The 21,707-nt window shown below is 42.4% G+C and overlaps 1 protein-coding gene across 5 annotated transcripts in view; it reads left to right on the top strand.

The window, feature by feature from the left end:
* Nucleotides 1-21,707, top strand: part of TDRD12 (tudor domain containing 12) — a 181,804-nt gene that overhangs the window by 42,031 nt on the left and 118,066 nt on the right. For 4 of the 5 annotated variants that reach the window (XM_069966193.1, XM_069966194.1, XM_069966192.1 and 1 more), the window contains exons 9-12: nucleotides 3,409-3,439; nucleotides 6,042-6,274; nucleotides 6,359-6,389; nucleotides 10,769-10,911. In XM_069966193.1, coding sequence (XP_069822294.1) covers nucleotides 3,409-3,439; nucleotides 6,042-6,274; nucleotides 6,359-6,389; nucleotides 10,769-10,911 — 438 coding nt within the window. The remainder of the gene's footprint in view (nucleotides 1-3,408; nucleotides 3,440-6,041; nucleotides 6,275-6,358; nucleotides 6,390-10,768; nucleotides 10,912-21,707) is intronic. The other variant, XM_069966195.1, reaches the window with a different exon arrangement.

Below are 21,707 nucleotides of genomic sequence, written 5' to 3'. Positions count from 1 at the left end.
TTGTTATTTATGAGTGCAAGCATGTCAGTTTTGGAACCATTTGGTACCAATCTGTCTGTGCTTGACAGCTCTGTGACAGGCCGAGGATCACGTATCCTTGGTCTCTCCCTACTTTTAGGTGTCTGAACAGCTGTCACACTCACTCCTGAATCATTTACTTTTGACATTGTCTCAAAGTAAGATTTGGGTTTTACATGAATCTTTTTACGTCTCTCTAAATAAATTTCATCATTGAAATATGTTTTAGAGATGCATGGCTGTTTTGACATTTTAATCTCTTTTTGTGGGATTTCTCTGTGGGACTTTGACTTACTCTGCCACTCCTGCCGTCTGGCGATATCGATTACCTTGGCAGCTTCCAAAATAGATTCCTTGTCAGATGCCAATACTCTGGTTACAGGATCTAAGAAATTGAACTTCTGTATAAAGTTATCTTTTAAATTGAACAAGTTAGAACAAATTGCTTTATATGCTCTTTGGTAAATAGACATGAATGTAAAAGTACATTCGTTCCAGCCAATTCTTAATTTATTCAAAATGTCCAAAGTAAGAACCTCTGTAGCATTGCAGAGTAACCTTAACCGTCCTACGTCATCACAATGTAACCATTCATCATTGTCAAAACACTTTTTTAATTCTAGGCATCTACTTATATTTACTGGTAGCCAAAGTCTAAACAATTGGTTTTTTTGCTCATTTGATAGATCAAATTTCTCAGCAAAACTCTCAAAAAGCTCTGAGTTTCTGCATACATGCACTGTTTCATCATATGCAGGTAAATCCTTACTTAGGTTTATCAAGTACCCTTGTAACTTCAGTTTTAAGCTGGCTTCCTTTATATTTAAAAGTTTCTTCTGAAAAGAACTGTCTTCAGCATGGCCCATTGACACATTCTCTTCAGAAATACTACACTGCGTAGCTGTGTCTATTTTTGGATCAGTTACAGTCGTTACACTAGGATCCATACATTGTTCAACAAAAGAATGATAAACATTCACCAAATGTGCAATGTTTCTTAATTTTAAATCTTCATCTAAGTTTCTATTCATAGCACTACATTGTGAATACAAATGCATCCATGCTATACTTAAATCTGGCTTATCACTAGACTTTACTGTACATTCTACAGTACATTTCCCAATAGAAGATAAAGTTTCCATACTTACAAACTTGTTTGTGATCATCAGCACAGTCACGTGTCTGGATTCCCGTTGTCCTTCCTACTGTCCTTAGGTTCTCCGTGTTCCGAAAGCTTGAAACGTATGTCTCTGGGGTCTCGACTCTTCCCCCCTGTTCAAGCTAAAGGAGCGTGGTATGGCTGGCACGCCAACTGTAGAAAATGGCGTTGGCACCTGTAGTTTATGGCTCGCCGCAATAGGATGACATCAGAGGGTTTCTTTATAAAATGGAGATTTATTGCTTCTTCTTTAAAAGTAGTGGAAGTTACAGAAATGAATATAAAAGAATATCAGAGAAACGTCTTACAGTCTTTAGTGTCTAGTGTCCATATGAGAGTCCTATGAAGTGAAGGGTTTGTCTTACAAATCGTCACGAGCTTCAGGCAGCTGTTGCTTCACTCAAGCATCCTGGGAGACATTCCTTCCTTCACGCTTCCATCATGGATTCCTCACGCTTACATCACAACCTTCTCCTTGAAGGCTCTGGATCCTTCTTGTGACATAGGGCTCATACCTTCTGTACAGCCCTGATCCAACCAACCTCCATCTTGGTAACTCCCATCTTATATAGGTTCATGACTCACTGTCAATGTCATGTGTGGGCGTGTTCATTATACTTGAGTGTTTGTGTCTGCACATATATGACCATAACAAATATAGAACTCTTTCTCTATACATCAGCATAACCTGTTTCCACTCATGGATGTATAGTTATCGTGCTGTGTACAGCCTTAACACCCTACATAGTCATGGATCCGTGAATAGTGCTGTGTACACTTATGTATCTATTTCCAACTTATACACGTCTCCTTAGTATAGAATATGATATTATGATGTCAGTATTACAATTACTTTATACAGTGAATAGTGTTGTGCTATTATGGTGAGGTCAGCAGTATATATATGACTTACATTATATTATACCAAGATATTGTTCATTGTAAAACACATCATATTTAACAGTATCTGACCGGCCATTTATGAAGGAGCAGGAGTCAGAGTCTTGAGTCGGTCCTGATAACATTCAGGAGTCGGAGCTGCACCTTACCGACTCCACAGCCCTGATACACACACACAGACAAGCAAGTCGTGTTCCTCTAAATAGAGGGATTTTATTGTTTCTTTGGACATTTGCAAAAACCTCAAAAAAAAGTGTCAAGTAATGAACTTAATAAATCCAAGAACTGTTGGATTTATTAATTATATCAGCCAAAGCATGTAAATAAAAGGGACTTTGAAAACCTCCAACAAATTTTTAAGAGTACATGTCCTGAAAAATAACCTTTGACATGGCAAAAGTTATTGATCACAGCTAGTCTTTCTGCTGAGACCTGCTCTGAATAGTAGATATAGCCAGTGATAGCCGGGGACATGCCGCAACTCTCAGCACCGGAGCTGCTCTCTGGTGCTGAGAGCTAACCCTATAGATACTGCGATCAGCGTGACCGCAGCATCTATAGTGCTCCAGACAGATAATTCTCCCTCTACAGAGGGAGAATTCTCTGTCTGCTGTCCATCGGGGCTCTGCAAAGTGATTGCAGAGCCCCGATGGTAGCCATGGAAACCGGAAGCCTCAGGCTATGGAAGCCAGAGGGGGTTTCCTGGCTATGGAAGCCAGAGGGGGTCGGGAAGAAAGGCGGGGAGCGCGCCGTGAGCTCTGCCTCTGTTACAACATAGTAACAGCGGCAGGGGACAGAGGAGAGGGGGCAAACATACGGACATCAGCTTATGGGATCATTATAATCCCATAAGCTGATGTCAAAACACGACCTGGCCATTGAGGCATTAATGACCCCAGGTCGTGAAAGGGTTAATATACTGTTTTTCAGAATGATGATCGAACAAAAACATTTCTAATAAAATATATTGTGGATATATTTTAGTTTGAGACTATATCATCCGAACCAATACCTAACTTATAAGTGCAAAAGAGATCTGATGTCCTGTACAGAATTAGGACAGGTTTTAAGCCTCTTGAATACCAACATGAATGTTCATGTTGACTACAAGCAAGTGAAAGTGGTGACGCACATAGCAGCCAATCACAGCTCAGCTTCCAGCTCTGGTAAATGAAAGCTGATCTGTGATTGGTTGCTGTAGGCAAATGAGACAAGTTTCAGTTTTACACCGTTTAATAAATCTTAGCCAAAGTGTATTAAATTGTTGTTCTCTGTTTTATACAATTATCATTCACATAACTCAAAATACACATTTGTCCCTTGTTTTGTAGATTTTGCTCAGACCACTGCAGCCTATAGAAGGTACGGTTTCTGTTGTTGCAATTCTGGGATTTTTGAAGTGGCACAGTGATTTTACAAAATTTTGGACGTGTCATAGAGACATGTCAAAAGTTTTCATTGGTCCCAGTCTGAGTGTTTAGCCCCGTACAGATTGGTAAGCGGGGTCCTCTCCCGGCTCCCTGTCACATTACCAGTCTGATTTATTAGTCAGGCGCCATATGGTCTGACTGATCACGTGACAAAGAGCCGGGATAGCTTAGTGTGGTCTTCTCTCGTCTCTATCTCCAGATCAGTATGGGTCTGAACAGTCAGACCTGAACCAATGAAAACTTTTGACTTGTCAAAAGTTTTGTGAAATGACCGTGACACTTTAAGCTTTTAGACATAAAGGTAATCTATCAGCAGGTTAGGTGATCCTAACCTGCTAATAAATTGTCATAGGGCAGGGGACATTAAAGTTGCACACACCTTTACTATGTTGGTGCACTGCAGCATTACTCATACCTCTTAGTTCACCTGCAAAACGCCTACACCCTTTCCATATCAGGAGTTCTCGGCACCATTCTTAACCCCTTCACGTCAGCAATCTGTATGTATACGTTCCTACTGCACATACCCCGTGCAGTAGGAATGTATATATACGTTCCTGACTGACAGGGTTATTGATGTTAGTGGGAGCACTGCAGGGAGAGCTGAGTTCGGGGCCGGAGGTAATGTGAGTCAGCTGCAATCCTGCAGCTGAATCTTATTAACCCCTTATGGTACTTTTACACAGAGCGATAATTCGCCCGATCGCACGATTAACGATTTTGAATGAACAATGTTTTTTTTTATAACGATCAGCGTTTAGACGGAACGATACATCGGAAAATTCGCTATGCGATCGTTTAAGCCTATTTCACACATAGGTGAAATCGCTGAAAGAATGTTTACACGGAACGATATGCGAATTTTTTGCAAACGATCAACGATGATTTGAGAACATGTTGAAGGATCAAAATGAACGATTTTTTGCTGGTCGTTTGATCGTTCGCTGCGTTTACACATAAGATTATCGTTCGAATTCGACCGTTATTGTGCAAAAACGAACGATCAATCGTCCCGTGTAAAAGGACCATTAAACGCTGTGATCTAAAGCGATCACAGCGTTTAAAGTGCTCAGTGACAGATCAAGCATCTGTCACTGAGTGATCGAGGCTGCGGGGGTCCCGATAGCATGTGCTGACAGGCGGGGGTAAGCTCCTTACCTCCGTCCTGTCTGTTCGTCAATCCATGTTTAGAGTCTGCTCTCAGGCAGGCTCTATACCAGTGCTTCTCAATTCCAGTCCTTAGGCCTCACCAACAGGCCATGTTTTGAGGATTCCCTTAGTATTTCACAGGTGATATAATTATACTCAGTGCATCAGGTATTAGCACAGGTGATCTTTGTATGGGAAATCCTCAAAACATGACCTGTTGGTGAGGACTGGAATTGAGAAGCACTGCTCTATACATAGATTGCCGATAACACTGATCTATGTTATAGCATAAATATATAATGATTGCATCTTTTACAGTGATAAAGGTGTAAAAAAAAAGTGTAATAAAAAAAGTTTTATACAAGTATTATAATGTTTTTAATCACCCCCCCCCCCAAATAAAAGTTTAAAAGGACCCCTTTACCCATTATATAAATATTAATAAATAAACATAATACATATTGTAGCATGTGGGATTCTCTGATCTATTAAAATATAACATTGTTTCTGCACGGTGAACGGCATAAACGGAAAAAAAAAACGCACCAGGATTGCTGATTTTATTAAATTGTATAGTACAAAAAAATGTATAAAAAGTGATCAAAATTTTTCTCTTACACCAATATGTTATTAATAAAAACTAGAGATCATGGCACAAAAATGACTCAGTTCAGTCTGACACCATTTCAATGCTGGTGCTTTCCTCAGTCATGTAGTAAGCAGGAGAGCAGTGCTGTCTTCCTGCTATGTGCTCCAGTAATGAGCATTCAGGCATCAGAGCACATAGAGGGAAGAGTGCTGTGGTCCCCCAGCCCCCACTCCCCTTCAGTGTCCCACACCTTTTTGCTATGCAGCCCTGTATCTAATCCCACTGTGTGCGATATCATCTGCAGGGGTGCTGTATCTTATCCCACTGTGTGCGATACCATCTGCAAGGGGTGCTGTATCTAATCCCACTGTGTGCCATACCATCTGCAAGGGGTGCTGTATCTAATCCCACTGTATACCATACCATCTGCAGGGGTTGCAGTATCTTATCCCACTGTGTGCGATACCATCTGCAGGGGTGCTGTATCTTATCCCACTGTGTGCGATACCATCTGCAGGGGTGCTGTATCTTATCCCACTGTGTGCGATACCATCTGCAGGGGTGCTATATCTTATCCCACTGTGTGCGATACCATCTGCTAAAACACCTGCTGAATATTCATCAGTAGGCATTCTGCTGGGCTGTAGGACTATGGTGGGAATACTTAGATTTATTCTCTTTGTCCAACATTTCAGGCACTGTAAACTGATAACTTTTAGCATGCTATTTTTTTTTTGTATTTTCATTTCTATGTCTTTTTTTTCTTTGAGATTTTATAGCAGATTTTCTTTTGCAGTAAGACAGTTGGGCAACACACCAGTGAAAAAACACCTACAAATAATGAAAGTGTAGAACAATTAGTTTCTCTGGGTGAAGAGCCCCAACCCTCTGTATCAGAAAATGTTTTAGTTATGTCACCACAGCCCAAGGAGTCTCATTCTTCCAAAAGTCCCAAGCTTGTGGCCAGCCCTGATGCCTTTCTCCATCCTGCATGGCGCAATGCTGATAAAGAGCAGGTCTCTGTTACAGGTAGGATAAGTATTTCAACATTGATGTCACACATTCACAAATTATTTGGCGCTTCTACAAAATGTTTTTATCTTACTCTTACAGAAACTGCAGAGAAACCTGTGGCTAAGAATAGGTATGGAATATTATTTTGGGCTAATTGTGAGCCCTGCTAAACTATTCAAGAGAGTTGAGGCTTTAAAGAGGTTTTCCACCTTAATCCAACTTAACCCCTATCCACAGTTTCCCCAGCGTTCTCTAGATCAGCGCTTCTCAAACTTTTTCTACTGGAGCCTCACCCAACAGTCCAAGGCAATGCTTGGGCCTCACCAGACTGATCAAGGGGGTGTCTGGGCCTCACTATCTGTGTCTAAAGTCCAATTAAAAGCTGAAAATAATGCTAGGGCTACCTTTAACCCATCTCCCAAGCTCTATATACTAATAAATAAAGTACAAAATAAATTACTAATGTTGCTAAAATGCAGATTTCTGCAAAAAGCAAAAGGACTGTGCATATCATAATTACTTTGTGAAAACTGGCTCCTCAGCTGGGCCTCACCAACAACTAGGGGGCGCCTCACTGGTGAGGCCCGCCTCACAGTTTGAGAAGCACTGCTCTAGATCACCCCCTGGCTGCTTAGTTTTGAATACAGCCATGGCTCTGAATCTGAAGATCTCTTACTTGTCCCCTAAGGTGTGTTTAATATGTGTGTTTGCTGTGCTTTTGATGCGAATTGCAGTAAAATAGTGCTATTTTTGCCACAATTCCATCGAAATCACATAATTAACACTAATTAAACGCCATGCGAGTACAGTACAATTACGTTCTGTGTTATTAATCGTCCCTAGTTCAATATATATAGCACCTGTGGGATCCTCACCAGTTGTGAGAGAGAATGGGATGTAGGGTTGGTGTAGTTTTTCTTTGCAGCATTTATTTGCGACCCTTATTGGTCAGTAATGACAAATTCTTGCAATGTGCTGTAATTAACCCATTGATTACTTTGTGTCACTTAACCCCTAGACGACCCAGGACGTAGAGTTACGTCATGGAAGTCTGTCACCAGACGACGCTGGACGTAACTACGTCCTGGGTGTTTCTCCGGCTATGAAGCGCACTCCGGAACAGAGCGCGCTTCACAGCAGGTGGGGGCCGGCTGCAATCAGCAGCCGGGACCTCACCGGTAATGACACACTGCAGCAATCGCGATGCCACGTGTCATTAACCCCTTAAACGCTGCGGCGTTTAAGTGTAAGGGCTCGTTCCCACTGAGCAAAAGCAGCTGAATTTCTGCGCTGAATCAGCGCTGAAATTTCAGCCGTTAAAATAGGTGCAGAGCTAATTTCCATTGTGTTGAATGGAAATTCTGCTCTGCAGTTCACACAGTGGAATTTCCGCACTGAACTAATCCGCTTTCCGCCAGAAGAATGAACATGTTCATTCTTCCGCTAGCGGAAGCCTATACAAATCAATGGGGCTCTGATTTTCTGTTTCAGCGCGGAATACGCGCATATTCAGCGCGGAATACAAGCGTAATACAAGCGGAAATTACTCGCTGAATCAGCGCGGAAATGGGGAAAAGGGGGGGGGGGAGGAGGATTCTAGTATATGTTCTGGTATAGTCTAGTTTACTCACCAAATACTCGCTGAATTTCAGCGCTGAATGCATTCGGATTCAGCGCGGATTCCTCGAGTATTCCGCGCTGAATTTGTCAAGAGCTGATTACGAGCTGAACACTTTCCTAGCAGAATACGCAGGGATTCTGCTTACATTCTGCTTATATTCTGCTCGGAATTCAGTCTCAGTTGATTTCAGGCGGAAATATTTCCTTGCGTAATCCGCTCCTTTTGCTCTGTGTGAACATAGCCTAAGTAACAGGGGTAGGCCCCTGCCACTTACTGATCGGGACCCCCGCAGTAACATGCAGTCCCGATCAGTAAAACGGACCGCCGGAGGTCTCTCACCTGCCTCCGTGCGGTCCGATCGGCGATCTGCTACACTGAGCCTGCACAGGCAGGCTCAATGAGCAGAGCGCCGATAACACTGATCAATGCTATGCCTATGGCATAGCAATGGTCAGTGTAGAAATCAAAGTAGTGAATGTTAAAGTCCCCCAAAGGGACTTCAAATGTGTAAAAAAAAGTTAAAAACACCAATACACTACCCCAAAGCCCCTCCCCCAATAAAAGTTGAAATCAACCCCTTTCCCATTATATAAATAAAACATATAATAAATAAATAAACCTATAATATACCATAGCGTGCGTAATTGTCTGATCTATTAAAGTATAACAAGTGTCATTGCGAACGGAGAATGGCGTAGACGAAAAGAGGGAAAAAAGTGCGCGAATTACCCATTTTATGTCTATATATATATATATATATATATATATATATATATATATATATATATATATATATATATATATATATGTATATATATATATATAATATAATATAAAAAATTCATAAAAAGTGATCAAAACGTCCAATCTTCACAAATATGGTATTAATAAAAACTAGAGATCATGGCGGAAAAAATTACGCCCCACACAGCCCCATAGGTGAAAACATAAAACAGTTATAAGCTTCACAATAGGGCCATTATATTATTAACTAATTGCCAAAAAAAAAAGTATTTCATAAAAAAATATATAACATTAGAGAATCTGTGTAACCTGCATATGGTTGTGTTCGGACTGACCTATAGAATAATGGTATCATGTCGGTTTTACCATATAGTGCATTATGTAGACACAGGAACCCCCCAAACGTTACCATATTGAATTCTTTTTTACGATTTCACCTATTTATATTTTCATAAATAATATATTTGGAATTCCATCATACATTACATACATTACATGGCTTGTAGATAGATAACTGAAAGTGCTAGAGCTCTTAGAAGGGGAGGAGGGGAAGACGAAAGCGCAATGATCAAAATTTGCGCGGTCCACTGGGTCATTTTGGGCCTGGTCCTTAAAGGGTTAAAGGGGTTGTCCCACGAAGCAAAGTTGATAAACTCAAATGTGGACAACATGTATATGTAATGGAATACAAATGTGGTCTTTTTTTAAGTTAAATAATTTGCATCCTTGTACTGATCTTCTTCCTCTTGGAACTGATTACTTCCTGGTTTTCTCTCAGAACTGTGCCCTGCTGTTACCTTTTAATGGTGCACACACTTTCCCACAATCCCACTGGTTTCCATGTGTAATAAAGACCAATTTCCAGTACACATGGGGCAGGAGACTGCAGTTGAACTGAGCATCTGTGAACCACCTTACTGGATACCCTAAGGTGGTCATCCCCAAGGGCAACAGGTTATCAAAACAAAGCAGAAACATTGTGCATTAGTAAGCCTATATCTCTAAAATGGTAAATTTTTAGAAATGCTAGAAGATTTGACATATGTTTTATTTAATCTAATGAATTGGTTTAGACCCATTTTTCTTTGTGGCATGGCCCCTTTAAAATCTGTCCAACTATCTGATGTGTCTGAAATTCAAGAGTAGTTTCATTTTTCAGGGAAACAGCAACGCAATCTAGCAAAGATGCTATGTCTTCTCAAGAACAGCACTTTGTATTTAAAAGGGTTATCTACCTAAGAGCTAAACAATGCAGTGCTTTCTGCTCTTACAAGCCCCCTGAGTATTTTTAGCTGCTGCTATTCTTGAGTTTTCCTAAAAGCCGATCTATATCCAAGATGGTGCCTGCCAGGAAACTACATTTCCCCTCATGCATCTCCCTAATTGGTCCGTTTTTTGTACTTACCTTTCTTTCCTGCCTAGTGCTGTCATTACTATTGCACAGTAGACACAGGACAGTTTTTTTTTTTTGTTACAGATTTTGCGTCACATCACCCCAGTATGTATTACATAGTAGCTGATGATGTAGCAGAGCTGACGCATACATTTTGTAGCAGAGCAGACCCGTGCATGGTGTAGCTATGTGCTTAATAATGGTCATCTTTTTATCAGGAAGTAGGGTGTATAGTGCAGGTTTAGATCTCTGCATGCATGTTTAGAATATTTTTTTTGATAGAGATATAGATTATATATATATAATATATAAATATATATATATATATATATATATATATATATATATATATATATATATATATATATATATATATATATAATCACTAGAGCTCTGTACAGTGGGATCAGAGTGTCTCTTGCTTTTCCTGGTTATACCACTAGCTAGGCAGCCACGTTGGTAAATTATTTTGCTGTCAGAAATCTCCATCCCTAAATCCTTTTCTGCCTGAGCATCAAAAGTTCTGTGTTCTGTGTGTGGACATTGTGTCCTCAGCAAAAAGGCAGACCTTATCTATGAAACATTCCCATGTGTCACTCACAAACATATTAAAAAGAATAAACAAACTTCAATAAAGAACAAGTCTTTAATGGATTTTGTGCTGGACTTTCTCCTTTTTCTTTTCCACCTTTTCACCAGTCTGTGTTTAGAATGCACACTATTTATAACTAATATTATTTGTGCATCTTAGGGTAAGCTGTGAGGAGAAACCAAAACAGACATTTGAAGAGGAGCTGGAAACATCAGAAAGTAATACCAAAGTGGAATCTGACCCTGTTCAGTTTGTGTGGCCTGCTTGGTCCAATAGAGATCCTAGGCGTAGACTGTCAACTGGTAAGTCCCAATTTTAAAAATTGTGTGTTTTAAATGGTAGCTATAATTCCACTTGTGCAGCAGGATACTCTTTCAAAACTTTGGCAGATATGCAGTTTTCTTCTAAAGCGAGCGGTCTGCAGCAATGTCAGAAGCACCATAGACTTGCATTGTAATACTCTTACAATGCAAGGCTGTAGTGCTTCCGGCAGTTCTGTAGACCACTCGCTCTAGAAGCAGTTTGCGTACCTGATGGAGTTTTGAATGAGTATCCTGCCATGCAAATGGAATGATAGTGGAACTGTATAGGACGGTTTTGCAGTGTGCAGATGAGCTGAGCCTGCAACATATGTGCTGCGACACCAAGGCTTGGAGGTAACTAGTTCTGGTTGTCTTAAGAGGGCTTCACACGTAACGTATCCTCAGCGGGGTTCACATTGCGAATTTGCTTCGGCTTGCTTGCTGCCCCACCGCAACGCACTGATTGGAGCCCCTGAAGAAAGCCAGAGCAGGGACCCGGTACAGTATGTTCCCGGGGTGTGGGAATTTGACATACTCGCAGTGGGATGAGTTTGACATACTCACACGTAACGTATCAGCAGCGGGTTTCGCTGCGAATTCGCAGCAGATATGTTACGTGCGAAGCTACCCTAAAAAGGAACTGTGTAATTTTTTTTTAATAAGTAATTAACAGGGATAATGATCACTAGCAGTTTTGCAATATACTTGCTTTATTTTTACTATTTTTATTTTCTATGCTTAAAGCGGCACTATCAGCAGGTTCTCCCCAGAGAACTGCTGATATTCCGTAGTAGCTATGTATGTCTGTAATACATAGCCACTACTTTTAGCCCTCTCCACCCCCGCATTGTTTGTTAAATTACTAAATGCTCTATGCAAATTACTTGCATAAGCACATTTAGGGCGTTGCTAAGGGCCGTAGAGCATTGCTGCTTACCACCCACCCACAAGACATGGGTGGAGTGCAAGCCAACAGGAGCCCCCCCCACACACACACACATACACACATACAACAGAAAAAAAAAATATTGGCAGAACCCCTATGCCCTTGTTTACACTGTAGGTTTTACGCTGCGTGTGGCTTACGTACAGACAAGAAAAATGAAGTCCATCAGCAACCCACTGGTACAAGTGCTTTCCATACATTATCCCCTGGTGTACACACAATAAAAACCTATAAAAAATGTATGCCTGGGGGAGTATGTACAGTGAGCACTTTCACCTGTAGGTTGCTGTTGCACTTTTTTTTTTTAGTCTGTACATAAGCCACACGCAGCATGCAACCAGCAGTGTGAACAGAGGCATAGGGGTGCTGCCAATTTTTGCTTTTTTTTTTGTTGTGTGTGGGCGGTGTGGCTACTTCCTGTTGGCTTGCACTCCACCCATGTCTCATGGGTGTTATAGAGATTTTGATCCTATCTTCCCAGTTGTAGGCTTATTTTTAGCCCAGGAGAGGCCATTGCTAGTGTGAGAATGCTAGAGTAGGACCATGTCTCTGAGGACAACTTAACGTGCTGACATGGTACACTCTGTTTGATCAAATAGTTTAAGATCCTCATTTTTAATATGTTTAGAGCAGGTTTTATCGTTTGTATGCTGGGGGTAGTATGTACGGTAATCACTTGCACCATGGGTTGCTGTTGCACTTTGGTTTTTTTGTATGTAATAGAGACATGTAAAACGTTTTGATTGGTTTGAGTATTCTGACCCGTACTGATAGGGAGATAGCCAGGAGAAAACTTGCTGCACCTGGACCGATCAAAACTCTTGATATATCTTTATTACATGTCAAAAGTTTTGTGACGTGAAAGTGACACTTTAATCAATACTAAGCTGTATTTGTGAGCATGCAAAACACTGGGACTTCCTGAGTTTGGTGTGTCTCTTTTGAAGAGAAAAAAAAATGAAATATCGGCACGGGAGGGAACATGGACCGGAAGGGAGACGGGTACAGTGGGACATCCTATGCAAAGATGAAGTGTTAGCTCCTCCCAGCCAGGATATTCCCTGCCTGCAGGCACTGAGCTAATCACTTTTAGCTTAGTGTCCATAGCATGCAGACACTCCTGCAGTTTCTACAGGTTTTTTTTGCTCTTTTCTTAGTTTATATTTTTTTTGCCTCTCTACCCTGTGTTTGGGTAACACAGACAAACATGTCTCCCTGTCAACCTAACTAAGCAGGGTGAGCATCAGTGCTGCCAACACTCCGAGCTCCAAGAAGACAAATGGTTACACCCATCAGCCCAGGGGTCACCCAGACTTCTACAAAGTGCCCCCCCCCCCCAATACAATTAGACACACTCTGGAGAGCGGCTAGCTGAAAGGGTGACCCTGCTGGTCTCAATGGGGAGCTGAAGAGGAGCAAGTGGGTGAGTGAACAGGACTAGGTGAGAATCTAGTAGGAGTTTCAAGGATAACCAACCTCCTCGGCTGGAGTCATTGCTCCTGGACACCCTCTGGCTTGTCTAATGGTCCTCTGTTAAGCCCTCGGTTATTACCCGAGTGTTTAGTCCTGGTGGCTTCCTTTTGGTCCTGTCAGGTGTGCCTTACTGCTTTGTCATTTCTCCCCAACAGCTTGCACATGGGCTCTTCTATCATTTTCCCATGTCCTTTATTACCCTAGCCTAGGTCTGGGTCAGACAGTTGTCCTTTTTTATGTCATTCTCTATATCACTCTAGTTCTGGGGACCTCATGACCAATAAGTCTTAGGACTTTTCATGCTTTCACTCCCTATATCCAAGCTCTTGCACGCTCCTGTCACCTACATCTCAAAAACATCTCCAGAATCCGCCCATTGCTCACCACTGACACCGCTCAGACTTTGACTGTCGCCCTGATCCACTCCCGTCTTGACTACTGTAACTCCCTATGAATTGGTCTTCCTTTCTCTAAGCTCTCCCCTCTCCAGTCTATCCTGAACGCAGCAGCCAGACTCCTCTTCCTCTCCAGCCGTTATACTGATGTCTCCCCCCTGTGCCAGTCACTGCACTGGTTACCTATTAAATACAGTTTAACTCCTCACCCTCACCCAAATTTGGCAGCACATCTATGACTCTGTTCACACTGCAGGTTGCACGCTGCTAGCGGCTTAAAGGGAACCTGTCACCCCCCGTGCCGGGGTGACAGGCTCCCGACCCCCCGTTAGAGCCCCCTATACTCACCTAATCCCGCCGGGTCCCGCTTCTGGATCCGGTCGGGTGATGAAGATCTCAGCCGCTGCAGCCTGGCGCGCGCGCTGAGAGATGAGTCCAACGCTCATAGAGAATGACAGGAGAGTCCAGCGCTCCGTCATTCTCTATGAGCGTTGGACTCATCTCTCAGCGCACGTGCCCGCCTGCAGCAGCTGAGATCTTCATCACCCGACTGGATCCAGAAGCGGGACCCGGCGGGATTAGGTGAGTATAGGGGGCTCTAACGGGGGGTCGGGAGCCTGTCACCCCGGCACAGGGGGTGACAGGTTCCCTTTAAAGGGGTAGTGCGGCACTAAGAAATTATTTACAGAATAACACACATTACAAAGTTATACAACTTTGTAATGTATGTTATGTCTGTGAATCGCCCCCTTCCCTGTGTCCCCCCACCCCGCACGTGTACCCGGAAGTGTGGTGCATTATACATTACCTGATCCGTGTCGCGTGAGCATAACTGTGCTCAGCCAATCGCAGTTGAGCATCTGATGACGCGGCAGAGGGCGACCAGCACTCGGGACGATCGGAGAACTTCGGCCGTCCGTCCGAAGATGACGCCGTGGCACAGAAGATCGGGGACGGGGGTGTGGGTCGGCACATGACAGGTTTGTATAGTGCACCACACTTCCGGGTACACGTGCGGGGGTGGGGGGGACACGGAAGGGGGCGATTCACAGACATAACATACATTACAAAGTTGTATAACTTTGTAATGTGTGTTATTCTGTGAATAATTTCTTAGCGCTGCACTACCCCTTTAAGAACAGACAAAAAACAAAAAGTGCAGCAGCAACCTACAGGTGCAAGGGCTTACCGTATATACTCCTCCCAGCTGCCAAATTTTCCCTTTTTTTCTGTTGAATGTGTGGTGTGTGGCTATCTCCTGTTGGCTTGCACTCCACCCATGTCCCAAGGGTGCTATAAAAGAGATCATTTGGCTCCTATCTGCCCAGTTGTAGGCTTATTCAGCCCAGTAGAGGCCATTGCTAGTGTGAAAATGCTAGAGTAGGGACCATGTCTCTGAGGACACCTTAACGTTGGTGACATAGTACACTCTGTTTCCTCAAATAGTTTGCTAAGATCCTCACTTTTTAATGTCTACAGAGCAGGTGTTTATCGTGTGTACGCTGGGAGGAGTATTTACAGTAAGAACTTGCACCTGTAGGTTGCTGCTGTACTTTTTTGTCAGTACTTAAGCCACTAACAGCGTGCAACCTGCAGTGTGAACAGAGTCGTAGATGTGCTGCCAAATTTTCCCTTTTTTTTTCTATTTGTCTGAAGTGTCCAGCAAAGGGTGCAGTATATGTAGACATTACATGGTAAAGTATCTGGCAGTATCCCAGGTGAAGCAGTGTACTGTTGATGGGTTTGTTATGCACCTTGCTTTTTTGTTTACAGCTGCACTAGTCCCTTTACTAAGTATAGGTTAACATCATATATGATGTTATCTAGACTGTCAAAGTATTGTTAGACTTATTTATTCGTGTTTTATAGCGGGTGTGCAGACTTTATCATGAGGTTACCCTGATCTGCTACACCTGGGGTACAGTTTTCCATGTGTGGATTTCAAAAATTTTATACTGCCGTATTTTAAATAATAAAGGTACGTTTTAAATATATTGTGTAGTATATTATTCTACACTTTTTGTACTGTTGGTGTATTGCACATAAGGTCTAGGTACAAGTTAGGATTGCACGACAAATATAGTATGCAGAGACTGTATCGCCAAAGCAATGTGTATTTTAATTCACACCAATGCAACGTTTCTGCTCAACTTAGGACTTTTTCAAGCAGGCCTCAGCTGAGCCGAAATGTTGCACTGGAATGAACTAAAACTCTCAAAAACACAGAAAAATGCAACAGCTCCTCGCACCAGCAAGATACAGGCCCACCACAGACATGGAAATAGTTAAAAGCAGCCCCCCCCCCCCCCAACTGCCAAAAAAAAACTTCCACAAAAATAATGAGTCTCTTGGTTACTATTTGCAAACAGCGTAAACTGCCTCACCACGATAAGGTGGACTCATATCGAGGCAGATCCTACATTGTACTATGGCCTCTCCATGTTGTGTAATACGCCTATGCTCTGGGCATGCAAGATCCGTCTAATACCTGCAAAAATAATTGTGTGTTTGCAATTTCAGCCATGGCAACGTGCTCCTGCCTAGTGTGAACGGTGTTCTAGGAGAGCTGACCAATTTTTTTTCTTTGTTTTTTTTTTTTATTTTTTTTAATTTAATTAAAACTCACATTGCTTTGGAGATGCTGTCTCTGCATACTTTATTTGTGGGGGGTGTTCAGAGCGGGGTCCCGCCGGGACCCCGCTCTGAACGGCGCTGATCCCGGCTGACATGTGCAGCCGGGCAGTGCCTCTGTTAGCCGGCGTGGGTCCCGTTGCCGCGCCGGCTAATTAAGCACTTCAATGCAGCTGTCAAACCTGACAGCTGCATTGAAGTGCTTTATGCACACTATCCCTGGTGTCTAGTGGGTCGGATCTCCCCCCCGCGATGCGATCGCGGGGGGGAGATCCGTTCTTCTGGCCGGCCCGGGTCTCAGCGTCGGAATGACGCTGATCCTGGCTCGGCAATAGATTGCTATGGCCTGCAGCAGGCCATAGTAATCTATGACCGATCTCATGGATCTTTGCTGTGTATATACACAGCATTGATCTCTATGAGAGATCAGTGCTGTCTATATACAAGCCCCTCAGGGGGGCTTCTAGTCCATGTAAAAAAAAGTAAAAAAGTGTTTTTATTAATAAAAAATCCCCTCCCCTAATAAAAGTCCAAATCACCCCCCTTTTCCCATTTTATAAATATAAATTAATAAATAAACAAATAAATAAACATATTTAGTATCGCCGTGCGCGTAATCGCCCGAACTATTCATTAATCACATTCCTGATCTCGCACGGTAAACGGCGTCAGCGCAAAAAAATTCCAAAGTGCAAAATTGCGCATTTTTGGTCGCATCAAATCCAGAAAAAATATAATAAAAAGTGATCAAAAAGTCATATATGCGCAATCAAGGTACCGATAGTAAGAACGCATCATGGCGCGAAAAATGACACCTCACACAGCCCCATAGACCAAAGGATAAAAGCGCTATAAGCCTGGGAATGGAGCGATTTTAAGGAACGTATATTTGTTAACAACGGTTTGAATTTTTTACAGGTCATCCGATACAATATAAGTTATACATGTTATATATCATAGTAATCGTAACGACTTGAGGAACATGCATAACAAGTCAGTTTTACCATGGGACGAACGGCGTAAATGCAAAACTCCCCGAAATCAAAACAAATTTGTTTTTTTTTCAATTTGACAGCGCAAATGATTTTTTTCCGGTTTCGCAGCATATGTTTTGGAAAAATAATACCTGTCATTACAAAGTACAATTGGTTTCGCAAAAAATAAGCGCTCATATACGTCTCTAGGTGAAAAAATGCAAGCGCTGTTGACTTTTAAACTTAAAATGGAATAAGCAAAAGCGCAAAAACAAAAATTGGCTTTGACCTTAAGGGGTTAAACTATGGGAAATTTGAGTGTGGGTGCACCTGAATGTGCCTGCATTCCAATTCAAATAAAGTGATGTTCATGCGTTATGGGCTGGGTGATACATGCAAGACAACAGCCATTGTTTCACACGGCCGTGTCAAATAACGCCTGTTGTCTCACTCTGTGTGAACATGGCCTTAAACTGTATTTTATACATGCCATGCAATGCATTTGCAAAGAAATTTTCTTTCTGTAGTGAGGTCCTAATTTCTGGCATGCAGCGTATTGTTTTTAACACATTTGGTTGCTTATAGCTATATAATGCATGGCCTCTATTTCAGTTTTTTTTTTTTTTTGAGAGCATAGTCTCTTGTTAATTTAGATGGTTGTATGTAAGAACATTGCATATCTTGATCTTTGATTTTAACAATGTAAGCCTCTGCCTGGAAATAAGTTTTAGGAAACAAATGTTTTATTGAATTATTAAGGATTTTTTGTCACAAAGTTATGTGAAGGTGATATGGTTGTCTGTAGTCCATCCAAAAAATTGCAGTTGTGAGAGTATATATGTTTAGGAAGTATTAAAAGTGTACTTGTCATAAAAAAAAACTTTTGACATGCTTTTTGGATTTGTGTTTTTTTTGTTTTTTTTGTTTACATAAAGAACCTCCAGGTCACGGGGGTCAGCAGTGACATCACAGCTCTGCAATCCTGTAGCTCCACGCACTTTACCCATAGGCAGGGAAATGTCTGTATTACTAAAAGTGTCTTATGAGCAGCATGGCAACTCAGTGGCTGGCAATTACTTTTATTATCTAATAAACTAGTTATTTAAATCTTTTATCTGTTGATGGACTACAAACCCCAGCGCATGTACATGTTAGGAGTTGTAGTCCTGGATTACATATACAATACAGTAGCCATCCTTCAGGTGGGGGGGGGGATTTAAGTGAGCCAGGATAATAATGCAAGTGTACCTCACCGCTAGATAGAATGAATGGTGAGTGACATGAGGGGGAAGTAGCATCTCTCCTCTCCATGTTACACACAGCAGTAGCACTGTCATAACACCAGAGATCTTTACAGTATAATAACAATATTATTCCTTTCTTTATATAGCTCCAACCTATTCTGCTGTGCTGTATAGAGATTGCAGTCACTCAAATTGGTCACTGCCCCAGTGGGGCTTATTAGGTTTTGGAGGGTGTGATAAAATCCATGGAAACATTGGGGGACATACATGTAGCTGTTATCCCAGGACCCCAAGCCTACAAAGCAACATGGCTGTAACCTCTGTGCCCCCCGCAACATGGCTAACCTCTGTGCCCCCCACAACATGGCTAACCTCTGTGCCCCCCACAACATAGTTATCAGCTCCTGGTCTCCTCCATGTGATGCTGCCATTACTGCTGCAGTTTGTATCGGTCTTAAAGTTGTCTCCCCTTTTTGTTACTTTTTGTATTTCTCCTCCCCTATACCCCTCTCCCCAACTTTTCCCCTACCATGTCCACTACACACCCTTATCTACAACATCTCTCCCTTTCTTCTCTACCTCCTATTACTCCCATCTATTCCCCCTTACCCACAATACGCTGCCTTCCCAGTACTGTATATGAGCAATATACTTGGAGACGCTAGGTTTTACTGCTAAATGATCTTGTTATGCTTGTCTCAAATTTGTAACTGGGAATGCCCAATGAAAAAAAACAAAACATGTTTTGGGGGGAAAAACAAAGCAGGCACATGGGGAATTTCTATAGTCTAATATCTTTCAAGTAAAACATTTTAAGAAATGCTTGTAAATTTGAAATATGTTCCACCTATTTTAACATAATACATAATTATAGACATAGTTTTGTTTGTGACAACACTCCTTTAACTGTTGGAATGGGAACACGATCCTGGTAATGACAGTGGCGGTCGCCTGTCTATCGCTGACATCCACGAAAGTGACTGTGCATCCATGAGTGGGAAAGCACAACAAAAATGGATGTAGGTACGTCCACGGTCCTGAATGACTTAATATGTTACTTGGGTTGTTTCATTCATTTCAATACCAAATATCTGTCTCTGTGTTTGTGTGTGTGTTTTTTTATATACTTTGCCAAAATCCAATTTAATGAATAACTGTGGTTGTCAGGAATTGTAGTTTTGCAGCAGCTGAAGATCCAAAAGTTTGCCATCTATATAATTCTATATAGCAATGGCAGTGTTGGGAATGTTTGTCAGGCTCCTGACTGCCCTGACAACCATTGGCACACAGTGATTGAGATGGCTGTGTACCTACAGTAACAGAGGGTATTTGACGAAAAGCGGACGAGGTTGGAGGGTCAATATGCAACATTGAAGACCAAAAAAAGGGACCTTAGAGTTCCTAACACCCTGTATTAGTGATTAAAACATTAATTCTATTACTAACAAAAGTCCCACTTTAAAATATTAGTGCATTTGAGATGTTTTGGCACATAGGGCCCCCTGTTATGTTTTGCCACATATTGCCTTTGTCAAGAAGTAGCGGGTTCTGAGAAAATAAATACTGATGCCGAAGGTTATATCACCTGTCATAGTGACGTATAGATGCTCTTCTTCTACCTATCGATATGCTTCAAAGAAATAACTAATCCTGACCATACATAGGTGTGAATGACAAGGATTCTATACATCTGTACAAGTACCCAATCACGTTAAAAGAAGTGACGGGAAAGTTGAATGGTGCGCGCTATTTGACTGTGTAGATGCGCATTAAGATGCTGCGGCAGGACTTAAATGTCCAAATCGTACATTGCATTGGCTGATGGTGCATACATAGCCAGAACAGCATAGAAGGGGATGATTACAAAAACATGCTGCAACACATACAGGCACTTTGGCATGACTACCATTTTTTACCAAATTTATGTGACCTGCCACTGATAATGACAAGTAGCCCCAAACCCGAAACTTCTCTTTAAATAGGCCAAGGTGGGGGTCAACATTTAATGTTAGCATTTCAGCAGGGCATACAAGAGTTGAAAGCCTAAGTATCTGAATCTATCAACCACAAATAGACTTTCTACACTTGTGCCTTATAATTGTACTCTGTCCGCATGAATATACAGCAGAAAGGACTTAGTCCAGTTCATACAGAGTCCAGTATAAGTACCGTATGTGTAGGGCTGGGCGGTATACCGTAAAAATACCGATACCGTCTCTGGTGTCGGTTAACCGACCTCAACTTTGCCAGGACGGTATCTGCTGTATTTTTATTTTCATCTCCCCTTCTGAGCCCTGAGCTGCACAGGAGGAGGTCTCTTTTGTGCTGTCTGAACCATGTATGTGAGCGCCCCTGCCACCACCTAACTCCCCGCCCAGCTTGTCAGAGCTGCTCCCCACTCGCTTGGCACGTCGCTTTAGTACGGGACATACCCCTCCGCCCGACGCGGCGCTTTGGTGCGGCTCCCCACCCACAAGGCACAGTGTTATAGAGCGTCCCCCACCCGCTGCTTTAGAGCAGTCAAACCCCCCCCCCCCTGCTCCCCGCCCAACACCCCCCCCCCCACGCCCAACGCTTTAGACCCCCGTGATAGAGCGCCATCTGCCCATCATGGTGTTTTAGGAGCGCAGCATTGCTTACAGGACTGTTGTTTAGATGGTCGCTGGCTGCAGGCGGCATGTCTACAGGAAAAGTCAGGGTCTGCTGTGCTTTTGTGTGACACTACAGCAATAAGTATACGCCGCTGTGTAGTGAGGAGAGGGAGAGTGTAGGTCACGTGACTGCACACTGAGGCAGTGAATAGGACCAATACAGTCACCTGGAAACCTGTACAGTGGTGATTGATAACAATTACCACAGTGTACTCACAACCCCCCCTATAATGTGCCAGTCAGTGTCCCCATAATAGTGCCACCCACAGCCCCCTATAATGTGCCAGTCATTGTGTCCCCATAACAGTGCCACCTAAAGCCCCCTATAATGTGCCAGTCATTGTGTCCCCATAACAGTGCCACCTAAAGCCCCCTATGTGCCAGTCATTGTGTCCCCAAAACAGTGCCTTTGTACTGTCACCTATATATAATATACCCATCAAATATACAGTGTGTCCCTTTATTGTCACCTGTATATACTA

This window comes from Dendropsophus ebraccatus, chromosome 4, assembly GCF_027789765.1.
Source record: "Dendropsophus ebraccatus isolate aDenEbr1 chromosome 4, aDenEbr1.pat, whole genome shotgun sequence".
NCBI lineage: Eukaryota > Metazoa > Chordata > Amphibia > Anura > Hylidae > Dendropsophus > Dendropsophus ebraccatus.
The sequence above is the reverse complement of the archived record's forward strand: the minus strand, read 5'-3'. Positions and strand labels throughout refer to the sequence as shown.